Source organism: Rhinolophus hipposideros, assembly GCF_964194185.1.
Source record: "Rhinolophus hipposideros genome assembly, chromosome: 2".
NCBI classification, from domain to species: Eukaryota; Metazoa; Chordata; class Mammalia; order Chiroptera; family Rhinolophidae; genus Rhinolophus; species Rhinolophus hipposideros.
Window position 1 is genome coordinate 9,285,317 of NC_138048.1, and position 16,489 is coordinate 9,301,805.

Genomic DNA, 16,489 nt, shown 5'->3' on the forward strand with positions numbered 1-16,489 from the left:
AGGCCACGTTCAGGTACATTCATGCAGTTACTTGTATTCCTCACACTCCTTTTCACTTTAAGCCCATTAAGGAAATAAAATGACTTTTCCCATATTTCCTAATTATGGTAAGTAGAATCTTATGGATTTGTGGCTATGAAGAATAATGAAGTCATTTGAGCGCCTGGGCAGTGAGGAGTGCAGCTATGTAAACATAAAACAAGGAGCCATTACTATTCAGTGATCAAACCATTAAACATATAATTTATTGCCATAAAGCATATCATTGTTTCCTTCTCTCCATAGGATACTGCTTTGCAAAGCTGAGAAATAAGGAGCTTATTCTGCTTTTATAATTATAAAATCATCACTTTCAAAGTTTGTAAAGCTCACTGAACTAACCATGTCAATGGTGGAGTTGGGCATGTTTTGTTTTTTTAAAAAAAGTATTTAAGTTTGAACATAACAGTCATGATGGTTTCAAAAGTGAATGTATTTAAATAAAAGGCAATGTCTTATGACACCCTGTTCACCAAAATATTTTCTACCATTTGAGAAAGGAAGAGATGAGAGTAACCTATCATTATGGAAACTGTGAAAGGGTAAGGAGGGGCTTAATCAAATATGTATTTTAAAAAGTAAGTACAGAGATTGAGTAAATTACAGCAAGACTTTAATACAGCAGCTGAAAGAACCTCCTGACCATAAGGGCTGTGAAAAACTGCAAAGTATTATGTGCTTTCCTCTGGAGATTAAGAATACAGGATAATGCTCTGGTTAGATGTTGTATTACCTAGAAAAAGAGAGCTGGCTTACATATTGTCTTGAGATTCCCATTCTTCTTTCACTGGTATGGAGGAAAAATGGACAGAAAAAAGGGCCTCTAAACAAAGCCTCTATGCAGAACCCTCGGTCTGTCCATCTGAGTCCTTTGGGGACTGAGTAGTTTTGAATAACTGAGCTTTCTGGAGAACTGTATCATTCCAAGAATTAAAATTTTGGATGAAAATATTACTGAAAGTGTATTTAAATTCCCTGATCTGTTTTCTCCTTCCTTCAGACTTGAAAGCTGTTTCTAAAAAATATTGAGTCATCAAATTATAGAAATTAAGCAAGAAAAGAAACAGCCATAATCCTGCCACCCAGAAACTACCAGGTAACATTTTCTGTTTCTTAAACAGAATATATTGGACATAATTCAAGGCTACAAACTAGTGAGATAGATCCTCAGTCTAACAGGGGGATTTTCTAAAGCCTGGTACTATGCTAAACATTCCAGATACACCGTCTCATTTAGTCCCCACAAGCCAATGAGGTACGTGTTATTCCTCTTTTGGAGATGAAGAAAACAAGACTTTCGGAATTTATCAAGTACCCGTAAGAAGCCACAGAGCCTAAATTCAAACCCTTTTGTCCAGCTCCAAAGATTGACCTCTGAACCTTCCCGTAGGGTTACACACACTTAATGATTTTCTTTTAATGATCTTTTTCTAACATTTCTTTTATTTTTATTTATTATTTTTTAAAGACTTTATTGGGGAAAGGGAACAGGACTTTATTGGGGAACAGTGTGTACTTCCAGGATTTTTTCCAAGTCAAGTTGTAGTCCTTTCGATCTTAGTTGTGGAGGGCACCGTTCAGCTCCAGATTGTTGCCATTGTTAGTTGCACGGGGCGCAGCCCACCATCCCTTGCAGGACTCAAGGAGTTGAACCAGCAACCTTGTGGTTGAGAGCCCACTGGCCCATCTCAGGATCGAATTGGCAGCCCTCGGAGTTAGCAACACGGAACTCCAACCGCCTGAGCCACCGGGCTGGCCCCACTTAATGATTTTTCAAACTTTCCTTACTGTCAGGTTATTTTTCAGTTTTCAAAGAAGGTATATTTTCTTATTATTTCCCCACCACCTTTCCAATTCACTGCTTTAAATTTGCCTCAGCTTGGAGACATCAACAAACAAACTCATCGAAATCCTATGAAACACAAAGGAGACTTCTAATGGGTGAAGTATGTAAAGATTTTGTGAAACATAGATTATTTCCTACTCACAGCTCTGTTCTGAAAGCTGAGATGTTACTGTTCTGGGTTTGCAACATGAAGGATGTGACACTTAAGTCTAAACACACATTAGCCAATCCAGAAAAATCAGCACGCTTATTATCCAAAATATTTTAATAAGAATTTAGATAGTTATACATGGAAAGGCACATTACCTTGAATCAAGAAACCTGTGACTCCATCTGCAGAAAACATGTTCATATACAAGCTACAAAAAATAAAAAATAAATCCAACGTGCCATAAAAAAACAAGGCAGAGGAATCCATAGGGCTATGGGATGTTTAAACAAGAAAAGGAAGAGGCTCATTCGATGGCCTGTACTAAAAGGTGAGCCCCAGGTTCAAAACAGTTAGGAGACTGCTCCCAACTCACTTTGGCCCAAAAAGGTGAAGGCAGAACACTGGAAAGAATAATGGAGTATAGAAAAAGGGGGCCAGGGAAGTTTGATACAAATGAAAAAATAACACATGCTTTCTTGTTTTGATTGGGGTAAGGACAGTGGATATGAGGTGGAAGGAAGGTTGCCCTGAGGAGACACAGGGCTATTATTTTAGTCTTGGCTGGGGTCAGCCCCGCTTATCTTCCACCAAATGTGGACAAATAAGAAGCCTCACAGAGCTATTTTTATCATCTAACCTTGGCAGGCATGTTGCTTTTAAACCTAATGACACATGCTACTATTTCATGCAATAAAGTTTCCTTTTGTTTGTGAGGTTATTAATATGAAAGCTTCATTATCACCATAATTAAAAATTATTTCTGATTATAGTTTGCTAATATCTGATAAAATTATTTTGCAATTGCAGAACATATACCTAAGGGAAAAAGAGTGACTCAGATGTCTGCAGGGGGCGAATGGGCAGCAATTTCAACTGTGCTTTTCTTTCACTGGCCTCTTCCCTGCTAGGCTCGCTGGTGAGAGAAAGAAACATGAGGTCACTGTGACCTGAGAATCTCAAATTCTCAGGAAGCAAAGTGTTGATAGGCCTACAGTGCAGCTTGGTCTGATGGCTCTGGAGGCCTTCCTGGGTTGCTCCATGGGATGACTCTCAGAATAAGGCCCTGGATAAATATTTAAGACTGTACCCCATTTCCACCCTTCCATATGATTTTTCCCCTTAAGTCTCCTTTTTTCTTTAAGTCTGCCTGTGTCCCTGCACTCTCTCAAGCTGACACACCAGCCTCTGGGCTTTTCAGAACAATAGCTTATACGAGTAGTTAGTTACCTACTGAAAAACGAAAGAAAATCGAGTTGTAAGGAAGAAATATTTGCTTGGAATGTGGTAAACATGGTTTCCCTTTGCTCTCTTTATATTTTACTCAAACAAAATTATAAAAGTGACACTAATTTATATCCAAAGAATTACTAATGGATTATATTACTCCTACACGCATTGTTTATAAATTTAAATGACAGCATGTTTCTTAAATGCTTTGGGTGCTAGGGAAAAAAGTTGTCCTTGATAAAATGCAATATATGGTCACACAAATTTGAGTTACTATTTAAACTAATTAGCCACAACTCAAACTTAAGCAACATGACAAATACTTATTAACTTCATGTGCCAAGAAAAATGCATGAACTGCCTAAACAGTGTAGCATTAAAAAAAAAACTGGTATTTATTTCCAACCATTCTGTGGCTATTAACATTGATGGGTTGCTTTTTAAAGGTCAGAAACATTGAACTGTCTGGAGACGTTCTGAATAGTAAGAGTATTAAACTGTCCATTTTATTTTCAAACTTTGGTCAATAAGGAGAAAAATAATAAAGTTAAGCAGTGAAAAGAAATACCAAAAAAGGATGGTCATTCATATATACAGAAAATATCAAGAGTACAGATTCACTTTTAGTTGATCAGTTGATTCGATCCTATTTACACATTTAAAATATCAAATACATCTTAATTTGTTAAGAAGGTGATCATATTTAGCAGCAGGAAAGGAACTTTACTTTAGCTTTTGAATATGACCTCCACATCTTGTCACAGGAAAAGAACTTTTATGGAATCTACATGTATTTATCACCATCAAGTCACAAAAAAATTAGTTTTTAAAAGTAATGGGTGCGTATCATTAATTCACAAGTAATTCAAAGGGAATAAACCTTAAAACTGGGACTACTTGATATTACGCACAACTCTCCTACAGTGGTTTGTTTTCATCTCTTCCAATGCTTGTTCCAGTTGCTGAACCAAATGGACCAGGGTGGCTGGGTCTGTCTGTAGAACTTGGGTGCTGTGATCTCCATTCTGATTAAGGTGGAGCTTTATAGTCACTGATGGTTTTATCTGTTGCCTGAGGCTTCTGCTTGCAAGCTTGATTTTAAATGGAATAAGAGCATAATAACTGCTTAATTAGCATGCCAAATACATAATATTTATAATTACCTTACATCATACACAAAAATCAAATTTCACATGAATCACAGACTTCAAAACAAAAAGTACACTTAAAAACCTTTGGGGGAAAAAAAAGAAATGAGATTATATATGCAACCTCAGAGTGAGCACAGATTCTTAAACATGATATGAAAAGCATAAATCATAATGAAGACAGTGACAAATTTAACTACATTAAAATTATTAAATTTTCTTCAAAGGATAGCTTAAGATGGTGGGGAAAAAAATGCCACAAACTGAGAAAAGATATTTTGTAACACATATAACCAAAAACAGATTAGTATCCAGAATGTATGAAGAACTGCTCTGATTTATAAGGAAAGAAAACACAAACCAAGAAAGCTGTGCATAAGACCTAAGCGAGCACTTCACAAAAGAAGTAATACAAACAGATAAACACAGGTAAACGTGTTTAACATCATTAGGAATCAAGAAAATGGCCAATAAACCCATAAGATACTGCTTTACACATGCCAGACAAGCAAGAACTAAAAACCTGTCCACATGGGGCACTGCACGTGATGGGAATTGGAATGGGAATTGGAACGCTCATCCACTGCTGGTGAGAGTGATGTAAGAATCATTTTGGAAAACCATGTATATGACCAGCAATTCTTCTCCTAGGTGTATGCCTTAAACTCTTAAGCATATACATATTTTTATAATAGTATGTTTCTAAGAGTCAAAAGTTAGAAACATCTCAAATATTCTTTAACAGAATGGATAAAGTGAGGATATTCATACAATGAAATGCTTACTAAATGGCAGCAAAAAGAAATGCACTACAACACCATAGATTATCATGAATAAATCTAAAACGAAAATGTTCAATCAAAAAAGTTAAGTTGCACACAAGGTTGCTGGTTCGACTCCCACAAGGGATGGTGAGCTGCGCCCCCTGCAACTAAAACTGAAAGGACAACAACTTGACTTGGAAAAAGTCCTGGAAGTACACAGTTTCCCAATTAAAAAAAAAAGTCCTGTTTCCTTTCCCCCCAAAAAAATCTTTAAAAAAACAAAAGAAGTAAGTTGCAGAATACATAAAAATCTAAAAATGATAGTTTACTGAAAAAATGTATGTTAAAAAAAATCTGTAGAAAAGATTAAAAAGAAAATTCAGGACGGGACTGAGAGGGGGTTTGTAACTAGGGGATGGCGGTTCAAACATACTGGTTTTCTATTTCTTAAGCTTAGCAATGGGTATTTGTTTTATTATTAATATTATTCTTTAAACCGAATACCTATAATCTTTTTTTTTTATTGGGGAAGGGGAACAGGACTTTGTTGGGGAACAGTGTGTACTTCCAGGACTTTTTCCAAGTCAAGTTGTTGTCCTTTCAGTCTTAGTTGTGGAGGGCGCAGCTCAGCTCCAGGTCCAATTGCCGTTGCTAGTTGCAGGGGGCACAGCCCACCATCCCTTGCGGGAGTCGAATCGGCAACCTTGTGGTTGAGAGGACGCGCTCCAACCATCTGAACTATCCGGGAGCTCAGCGGCAGCTCAGCTCAAGGTGCCGTGTTCAATCTTAGTTGCAGGGGGTGTAGCCCACCACCCCTTGCAGAAGCCCAACCGGCAACCTTGTGGTTGAGAGCCCGCACTCCAACCAACGGAGCCATCTGGCACTGGTCCCACTGCCGGTGGGAATCCAACCGGCAGCACGGAGCTCCAACTGCCTGAGCCACCGGGCCTGCCCAATACCTATAATCTTTCATTTGTATATTCCAAAATTTAAAAAATAAGTACTAGTGACATATTATTAAAATAAAAAAACACACACTAGAAACTATGACCAACTTGGAAGTGATGGTATGTAACCCTAGCACCAGAGTGTGCTCGCTAAAGAGCATATTCCCTTAAAAGTAACCAGGACCTCCTTGAAGTAGTAGCTTATTCGAAGTCTGGGACAGGAATTGTACAAGATGAACCTGACACATCTTGTTATACAAGAAAGCAAGATTGTTATCTAAGACTACTGGAGTCATGTCAAAAGGACAAAAAGCCAAACTGAAGAGGCTTCCAGGTGAGTAACAAATCTAAACCTAAGATTTCAGGATTCATTTAATACCACAACACAGTAACTTCTTCCAATTAATTCTAGGTGATTTGGGCATCCAAAAGAATCTAAAATGTTGATTAAGGCTGAAATTCAATGTCTCAAAATAATTGGAAAACAATAGATGAACCAGTCCCCAAACCTAAAACAGGTATTTGTAAGGTAAAGTATCTCTTTAAGATCATTTATCTAATATAGAAGATTATAGATAGACAAACGGTAGTAAACATGATGATTGAAAATACTACTTATTCATTCCGTTATGCATTGCTTATATTTCTTTTTCCTGTATATCTGCACTGTCAGATAGGGATCAAATGTATCTAGGTGTGTAATTAAGCCATGAATTTTTTGTTGAAGGACTTAAGGTCACTCAATCTATCCTCCAATTTTTAGACAACATGATATCTAAATTAATAAGCTTTACAGATAATATCTATACCATTTTTTAAAATTTCTAAAGATTATATAATACCCCTAACAAATACCTAGTAAGATATAAGTAGGCCTAATTTTTTCTCAGAAAGAAATCTGAATGACAGTACTATAGGATAAAGAACGATAGCCCACAAAGTTCTTGACGTGGGCTTATTTTTTTATTGGGGAAGAAATTCTGTCCTTCCTATAAAAATAACAACAGCAACTTGAAATGAATCAGCCCTAAAGGTAACTCTCTCCTCCATCAATCTCAGATGCATTCAATTTACTAATGCTATTAACAAAGGCATTAATCATGCTGGCATTTATGAAGTCTGGGAAATGTTTCTATTAAAAACTGAACTATGATGTTTAATTTTAATTTACCGTAAGCAATTGCACAGTAATTAGATGGTGACTATCCATTCACTATCAGTCTCCATGAGATCAATCAGTTACCCAAAAATGAAAGGCGCTGTATCCATTACTAGTTTCCTAGCGTTTTACATGGTCTTCATCTAAGTCTTCTGCTCTCATAGGCAGAAGAGTCCACTCCAGTTAAAATTCCTTGCAATAATTTCAACTAATAAGCTCAGGAAATCAATTAGTTCTGAGTAGCTTTTTCAGCCCTTAGGTGCATTTCACTGTGAGGCAATATTCCTTCAATATACTCTCAACTTGCAACTGTACTAATCCTTGCGGTAACACAGCGATTCAAATTCATTTCACTGGATAAATGAACTCTCTTGAGTTCAATATTACAAAATTCAATTGCTTAACTTTCTGACTTCTAAAAACATCTTCATAATGGAAAAACTTAAAGCAAATCAATAAAGCCGAAAAAAGAACTTCTAAGGACTACTGGACCCCAAATGTCAGAAGATATCCCCACAAGAGAGGTAAACGTGTGTAAGATCAATTACTGCTGAACCATGAACGTGACCATCCCGTCTCCTCCACCTGGTTATTACGAGGACCTAAACATAAAGGCTTAACTGGTGATCTCCTCCTGCCCATGAACTCTGCAGCACTTGCTGCTTATGTCGTCTCCAAGAGCACAAACTGTGTCCTGTTCTTTACTGGATCCACACCACATAATAGGTATACAGGAAATATTTGATACATAATTTAAGAAGGTGCTTACCACCACTAGCCCCACCCCACACCTTTTCATATTAGCACTGAATGCCTATTATGTGCCAGGTATTGTGTTGGGGACACACTAGTGAACAAGACATAGTAGCCGCCCTCACAGAGCCTATATGCTGGTTTATACCATATCCTGTGTTAATATCCATTCACACACTCATCACACTAGATTATTGCTAAACTGCTCTAACTGCATTTCTATAACCTATTTGGACCACCTTACCACCACCATTCAAATCAGGAAGAATCTACTGTAACAGTGGTTTACGAACTCATTGCACATTAGAATTACCTGGGTAAATGGGAAGCTTTTAAAAACCCTGATGGCCAGACCAAACCCCATACCAGTAAATCAGAATCTCTGGGAGTGGAACACCGAATTTTTCAAATCTCCATGATCATTCCAATACGCAGTCAAGTTTGGCTAGTGGGCTATACTGCATATTCAACGTGCTCATTCCCATATCCACGTGGGCCTTTCCAGCTTCTGCTGTCTTCTCTGTCAAGAATATTTACCCCGGTTTTCTCTACTCATCATCTATCCTTCTGAAATGTCACCTCCTTTTGTTGAAGCTTTTCTGGATCATTCCTGTGTACACTGAACTGAACTACCCGAGCTATACCTTTTTAAAAATACTACGTTGTACCTTGATTTATACAATTGTATTCTTTCCCCCCTCAAGAACCATATTTTATAACTATCTTTAATTACTAGTTACTGTGAGAACATCTAACTTTCCCAACCAGATAACATCTTTTCCAGCTGAGAAAGTTTTCTTACGCTTCTTTTGTTTCCCAAAGCATTTAGCACAGCTCTAGTCAGCAAATAAATGACATTCAATAAACATCTCTTAATTTATCTGTCACTGCTTGATAAAGGGCTACATGCAATAGTCTGAAAACTCCCTTTTGGTTATCTATGTGGCTTTAAAAGCAACTGAATCACACAAATATTTTGTTTAAAAAGAAGCCAGACGAAAGAATATTTACTGAATGATTCAATATATAGAAAGTTAAAGACCAGCAAAAGTAATCTATGTATCTGAAGGCAGGAAGAAGAGGAAGGGAGAATAATTGGCAGGAGACAAGGAGGAAGCTTCTGGGGTGCTGGTCATGGGTAAGTGTTGGTTTCAGGGGTGTTTTCACCATGTGATAATTCACTAAGTTGTACGCGGACCTGTGCAATATGTGGCTTTCCTATATGTGTTTATTTAAATAGAAAAGTTTTAAAAAATCTAAGCACCACTTAACCATCTTTTCCAAAATAACTTATTTCTTACAAATTTTGCAAATTAAACTAATTTGAACACATTAAAAACGTAAGACAATGAACTGTTTGTGAAATGGTCTGAAAATGAACATTAAGAAACTAGTTTCAAACCAGATTTTGTCTAAGGGGGTAAAGAATACAGTAAGACTGAGGACATAAACCTAAAATAAATCCTGTATTCTATTTCAGGTTAAAAAAATAGTCATACCTGTACATCTAGTCGCCATTCAAGGCTGTGATAACTGGGAAGATCGGGTGCCAATTCACTCAGAATAGTTCTGATCTCCTTTCTGTTGTCCAGATAAAGCTGAAGCAACAACTTGTTCAACTCTTCAGAGAATCCCAGAACAAAAACAGAGTCTTGGAAATCCAGTTCAGAAATCTGAAAGCGAATCAAGTTTAACAAAACATCAAAATGTACCTTTGTTTACTAAATGCTAACATACTTGATATACACAAGAGACTATGACATCTCCTAATTCTTTTCCGTCTAGTAAAAGAAACAACACGCCTTAAAGGCAATCCTTGCCCACTATTCCAAACTCTGAGTTTCTGATACATAAAAATACTTTATTAAAGTATAACATATAAAGAGTTGTTAACGTGCCCGGTGTTCGTTCCTATTCTCTCCATCAAGCCAGACATTACTGATATGTGAAAAAGAGAATGATTTAATTTTCCCTCCTCTTAGGATACACATTATGGTACACGGTTCAATAACCTGCAGAATTCGAGGCAAATGCGAATTTATAGGAACGCGAGGTATTGACACCAGCGGTCACATTATAATCATATCGTTCAGGCATGGCTTCGCCAAAGCAATCATAAGCTCTTAACGACAGCGCTGAAATAAGAAGGTCCCTGCCACGACTAGGACGTGGCGCATACAGAACATCGTTAAGGCCCCGGAAGCCCTCACCATGAGCTTGGAGCTTTCCGTGAGGAGGTACGTTAATCCCTCCACGCCATGCTGTACGGCGTCACTACTCACATTGAGTTTTCCTGCGAAAAAGGGAAAAAAGGAGCACATAGATTACTGCGGGACAGTCATCCTTTTATCCAAACCCTTATTCAAGACTGAATATTATCCGTTATTTTCTGTGTTCAAACACTGCGATTAAAAATCAGTGGGCAAAAAAAAAAAAAAAAAAATCAGTGGGTAAGAGCCTCGTGTCCTCCCCACGCCCGGCCAAACGCGGCCCCGAAGGCGAGTGCCGCGCGGTCCCCACGGTCCCCACGAGGCGGCGCGGCTCCTCCGGACCCGGCTGCAGAGGAGCTCAAAAGGGACGGGCTGCAGCTCCGAAACCGCCCGTCGTCCGGCGGGAAAAACCGAACCATCAACAACAGACGTCTGAACAACACGTGATCCAACGCCTGCGTGATCCTCACGGCTCCTCGGCTGTTCCCCGCACGTTGGTGCACTTCAGGCCTATGCTGTACAGTGTCTCAGGCGATGGCATTACGTCCCTGTTAACCACGACAAAGCCGACCCCACAGAGGCTTGGAGACAGACGCTTTTATTCTCGCAGCGCCTCGGAGCGCGGGCGGGACCTGCGCCCCGGTGACGAGCCTGCCTGGCTTCTCCCGGCACAAGGGGAGCGGGACCCTCGGCGCCGCAACCACCCCTCTCGCTCCAGGACTAGAGAACGGCCAGCACTTCCCCCACCCATCCTGAAGGGCCGCACCCCTCCCCTACTTACTGGCGGCGCCATCGTAGATCTTGGGGTTCGATCCTCGCCTCAGGAACTCCACCGCAATCCGCCCAAACTCGGCGACCACTGCAACGGAAGCCAGGACACCATGAGCGCCGGGCGCTGTCCCGGTCTCCTCCCCAGACCACTGCACGCCACCCTCCGCCGCCGCGTCCCCTAACCCGCGCTGTCCACTTGCGGCAGGAAGGCCAGGTGCTCCTTGTGCTCCTCGGACAAATCCAGGAGCATCTTCGCGGAGCGACGAACTTCCCCGGTCCGCGCAGACCCCGCCCTCACCACTTCCGGGGCTCGCGTCCCAAAGCGAAGAAGCTCCGGCGCCTCAGCATCCCGCGCTTTCGGTTCCGGCCTACGGCGGTGCGACACTCCCACTGCCCCTGTGGTGCATGATGCTGGCAGAACTTTCGTCCGCTGGCAAACATCTCGCAAAGACGTAGGCCGCTGGGTGCACCGTGCTAAACGCTGTGGGAGACGAAAAGGTGTTTAAACATCCCACACGCCCCCTGGTGGAACTTACCTTAATAACATCAATAGCTAACTTGCTAGGCACTGTATCTGGAATTGTTCTTACGTTTATTAACACATTTAGAATTCACAAGAACCTTGTGAGGTAGGTACCATTATTGTTCCCATTAAAGATAAGGAAACTGACAGGTCGAGCAACTCATACTACCTTTTATAGAGCTATTACTTTGCACAGAGCTTTTGTATATGTTATGTTATCTCATTTAATATGTTTAATAGCCAAGACCTTGTTCTTACAGATGAAGAATCAGAGCTCCAAAATTACGTAATAAACCAGTGACAGCGCTGGAAAGAGAGGATCAGATCCCTTGACCACCTGTTCCAAAGTCCATCGTTCTACACAACAGGCCGAAAGCTGAAGGTTTGTAACAAGTTCTATGAGACATTATAAATTAGTATAAAATGATGATGCCTACAATGGCAGATGCTTGCGGAGTTTAGAACAATGTCTTTAGTTTTACATGTTGAATGGGTGTCGTGCAGGGTCTCAGCTCCCACTCCCCGCCCAAGAACGCAGGACACGGTAAGGCCAAAAAGGAACACCCATGGAGCCATAGATAGGGGAGTCAAACCAATATATTCTCGCTGGCGGCTGGGCTGGAGACACAGGAAGCAGGATCTACATAATCTGCCTAACAGCAGTCCGCGCTTGCCAGCCACCACCTTCTTGCTAGCCCCCATTCCTTCTGCTAGCGTAGCCACAGCCGTTATATTAGTGGCCAATGGCTTACGGGTTACAGCTGACGGCCAACTAGCCACAGCTGCTGGCCATCTGATCACAGTTGATGCAGTTGATGGCCATTTACTACCCAAGCCGGCACCTTTCTATGTGAGGCCGAGAGCCTGGAAACTGCTTTTCGGGGCTTTGTCCCTACAATGGGGTATGAGAATGTGTTTTTCCCAGTTGTCTCTTACCTACTATGGTTCAAATGTGAGACCGTAGAATTGCTAATGGATAGAAATATGACTCTCCAAATCTCACCCCCTTTGTGTATGGGCGGTCAGGAGAGAGACCTAGAGAGAAAGAGAGATGCTTTTTATCTATCTTATATCTAGGGATTAAGACAACTCTTTCTATACTATAAATTTCCTGGGTAGAAATGAAAGTGGAAGTTTTTCAGCTTTGCTTTTTGTGTCTATCTTGTCTCTCACATCTGACTGAAATTGAAATCATTTTTTTCCTCCACTATGGCACAGAAAGGCAGGTCCTTCAACTTGTTAACGCAGTTAGATCTTGAAGCAGCGTTTAGAGAGAACACAATTTTTACTTGGACTATAAGTGGCAGATAAGCAAAAATGGCATCATTTCCTGAAGAAGCTTTTCTTCATACATTATTGAGAAAATGTCCATTATTTAAGAATAATGTTCAGAAAAGGTAGTGATTCTGTCACTACTATATAATGAACACACATCAAGATTGTAGTGTAATCATGAATTAATGAGAGAATCAGTAAGGTTACAATAAACAGTTTCAACTGGTTCAAAGGAGATATTCAAGAACCATACATATAGAGATGTTCCTGGACTTACAATGGTGTTACGTCCCAAAAAACCCATCGTAAGTTGAAAATACCAAAAGTCAAAAGTACATTTCATACACCTAACCTACTGAACCTCATAACTTAGCCTAGACTCCCTTAAGCATGCTCAGAACACTTACATTAGCCTGCAGTTGGGTAAAATCATCTAACACAAAGCCTAATTTATAATAAAGTGTTGAATGTCTCATATAATTTATTGAATACAGTACTGAAAGTGAAAACAGAATGGTAGTATGGGTATTCACCATCAACATACATAGTTGAAAGCACACTGGGCCTGAAGAATGTTTGAAACATTGAACTAAAACAACAACCGGAAAAAAAAAAAGAAACACAAACCAAAACACTGGCAACATAGTGCAATGTAGAGTGTTGGTTATTTACCCTCATGACCTCATGGCTGACTGGGCACTGTACAGCATCACCAGAAAGTAATTAGACTGCATTCCAGTAGCCCAGGAGAAGATCAAAATTCAAAAGTTGAAGTACAGTTTTTTACAGAATGCATATTACTTTCACATCATTGTAAAATTGAAAAATCATTAAGTCGAACCATTGTATATAGGGTACTGTCTGTAGGGAATAAGAAGTGCTGAAATGAATTTACAAATAGATACAATATTATATTAATACCAATATGATATAGCCTTTCTACCCTGTGATGAAGTGGAGGCAGGGGAGGCGAAGGTAGAGAATAGGGAGCAGTAGAATGGGATCGCCAAAGAAGAGGGTCAAAAAAACCAAGTTATAGCTTGGGGAAAGCAGCCTGGGATTTAAAACTCCCCAAGCTAATTTATAGAATGATTTTTGCTACCAAATGTGATGATGTAGTTGTTAGAAGAAATTATCTGAATGAAAAATCAAGTCTAGATTCCAGATCTCGCTCTGACACTACCTGTAGAGCCAACAAGTTGTTTTTATGTTATAAACTTAGCCTCTTCGTCTGTAAAATGAGTATTTTAATGATGACTGTCCTTTTGTGCCATGCAGTGCTCTTATGTTGCTCAGATAAACTGATAAATTCACATTAAGAAATAAATTTTAATGATCAAATGAAACAATAAATTAGCAATTGTTTATTGTTAATAAATGGTTGTTTAACAATTAAACAATTGAAAGATTTGTAAGCTGAAGATTTATATTTTATAGGAGATTTTCATATGCACAAATCATTGAGAATTCCATGTGCTTGATCATCCTAAAATTCACTCATTTAATTCAACAAATATTTATAGAGCAATTATCCAAAGGTTCGGGCATATGCTATGCCTTGGTAATTTGGAGATGAATAAAGCTATGTCCTTGCCCTCTAGAATATGACAGTAAAGTGAGAGAGACAATCAAATAATTTCAGTACAGTGGTGATGCTTGAGGAATAAAGACAAGAACATGGAAATATAAGGTGGCAAGTAAGTCTGATTTCAATAACACTGGGCTTAGAAAACATATTCTAATAACTATGCTTTAAATTGTATGACGTTATAAGTACATAAGATCTTAACTCCATCTTATGTCTTAAGTAAGCTATTTTCTTACGCTATCTTATTTCTGGGGCTAAAGCAAAGAAAGAATAAATACTCAGTATTTTTTTCAGCTGATTCTATCAGAGAGCATAGCTTCATACCAATTAGCCTCTCATATTCCTCATCTTTGTATCTCTCTCTACCTTATCCACCTTCCTTTTCCCTCATATGTCCCTATATTCCTTTCTCATTCTTAGGCGTTTCAGCCCCGAATCTTTGCACCGGCCATTTCCTTGGCTGTATTTCAATAATACATGAACTGTTATCATCCCCTGCAAGGAATCACAATTCAATTCAGCATACTGTCAAAGGGACAACAGCATGGTGACACCCATCATTCACATGAACTGCCCTCTCATGAGTCTGATGCTAGCACCAAATGCATAAATTAGCCTCCTGAGAATTTTTTCATCATTTCACTTTTTAAATTTGATTATAAAATGCCTGCAAAAAGGGTACAGATAAAATACTTCTTGTTGAATTTTCTCAAACTGCACACACCCATTAACCCAGATGAAGAAATAGAACGGTTTAAGTACCCAGAACCTCTGCTGTGCCCTCTTCCAGTCACTATCTCCTTTTATTGTCTCTACATGGAACTAACACCTATAAACGTGCTGCCTTACAACACTTCTTTACATCATCTTTGTATTTTCTTTTGCATTAACCTTCTATGTGCCCCAACTCCAAAATATCTAACTAGGAACATAAAGGTATTTTAAAAATGAGCTTTAAGCTTTAGATGCCGCTGGCTGTTGTAACAGATTCTATCTTAAAAATCTTCCTACCAAATAGAATAAAAAATATAAAATATTTAGGAAAAAATTTAACAAAAGATTTGCAAGACATCTATACTAAAACCTAAAAAACATTGATAAGAGAAATTAAGGAAGACAAACTAATGGAAACATATAACATAGATAAATATATCATGGGTTGTAAGATTCAAATATTATTAAGATGTCAGTTGTGCCCAATCAAAATCCCAACAGGCTTTTTCATAGAGAATGACAAGTTCATTTAAAAATGTATATGGAAATGCAAAGAACTGAGAAAAGCCAAAATCACTTGAAAATAACAAAGTTAGAGTATTCATAATACCTGATTTCAAGACCCACTACAGAAGCTACAGAATTAAGACAGTATGGTATTATTTATTATAAGGATAAGTTAGTAGATCAATGGAACAGAATAGAGAGTCTGGAAATAGATCTATACATATACTGTAAATTGATTTTTGACAAAAGTACCAAGGTAATTCAATGGGGGAAAGTAAAGTCTGTTCAACAAACTGTTAAAATGGGGAAAAAAAGAATCCTGACCTTCATCTTACATCACACAAACAAAAATAATTTGACATGGATTATAGCCCTAACATAAAGACTAAAATTATGAAACTTCTAGAAAAAACATATGAAAATATCTTCATGACTTTGGGGTAGAAAGAGAGAATTCTTAGGAAGCAGAAAGCATGACCCATGAAAGAAAAAAGTGATAAATTGTACTTCATCAAAATTAAAAACTTTTTATTCATCAAAGACACCATAGTACAATGAAAAAGTGAACCACAGACAGGTAAAAAATTAGCAATACATATATCTGATGAAGAATTTGTATTATGAGTATATAAAAATAAACCATCAATAAACCATTCAATGAATAAACCATTCAATAAACCATTAATTAAAAGATAAACTTGAATTGACACTTTAGAAGGTACACAAATGGCCAATAAGCACATGAAAAAGCATTCAATATCATTAGACATCAGGGAAATGCACATTAAAAACGCAATGAGGGCCAGCCGGTTAGCTCAGTTGGTTAGAGCACGGTGCTCTTAATAACAAGGTTGCCGGTTTGATCCC

At 38.7% G+C, this 16,489-nt stretch overlaps 1 protein-coding gene across 1 annotated transcript; it reads right to left on the bottom strand.

Moving 5' to 3' along the window:
- Positions 1-2,132: 2,132 nt before the first annotated feature.
- COMMD2 (COMM domain containing 2) lies at positions 2,133-11,386 on the bottom strand. Its single transcript, XM_081064192.1, has 5 exons — positions 11,199-11,386; positions 11,026-11,103; positions 10,245-10,327; positions 9,534-9,707; positions 2,133-4,354 (listed from the first exon to the last, which is right to left on the bottom strand). The coding sequence occupies exons 1-5, from the start codon at positions 11,263-11,265 to the stop codon at positions 4,157-4,159; spliced, it is 600 nt and encodes a 199-aa protein (XP_080920318.1). The 5' UTR covers positions 11,266-11,386; the 3' UTR covers positions 2,133-4,156.
- Positions 11,387-16,489: the final 5,103 nt, after the last annotated feature.

Excerpts from the sequence above, each read along its gene's own strand:
- COMMD2 (XM_081064192.1), bottom strand. The coding sequence starts at position 11,265 with ATGCTCCTGGATTTGTCCGAGGAGCACAAGGAGCACCTGGCCTTCCTG. Across the intron at positions 11,104-11,198 it reads GCCGCAAGTGGACAGCGCGG|TGGTCGCCGAGTTTGGGCGG; the intron begins GTTAGGGGACGC and ends CTTCCGTTGCAG. Across the intron at positions 10,328-11,025 it reads GATCTACGATGGCGCCGCCA|GAAAACTCAATGTGAGTAGT; the intron begins GTAAGTAGGGGA and ends CCTTTTTCGCAG.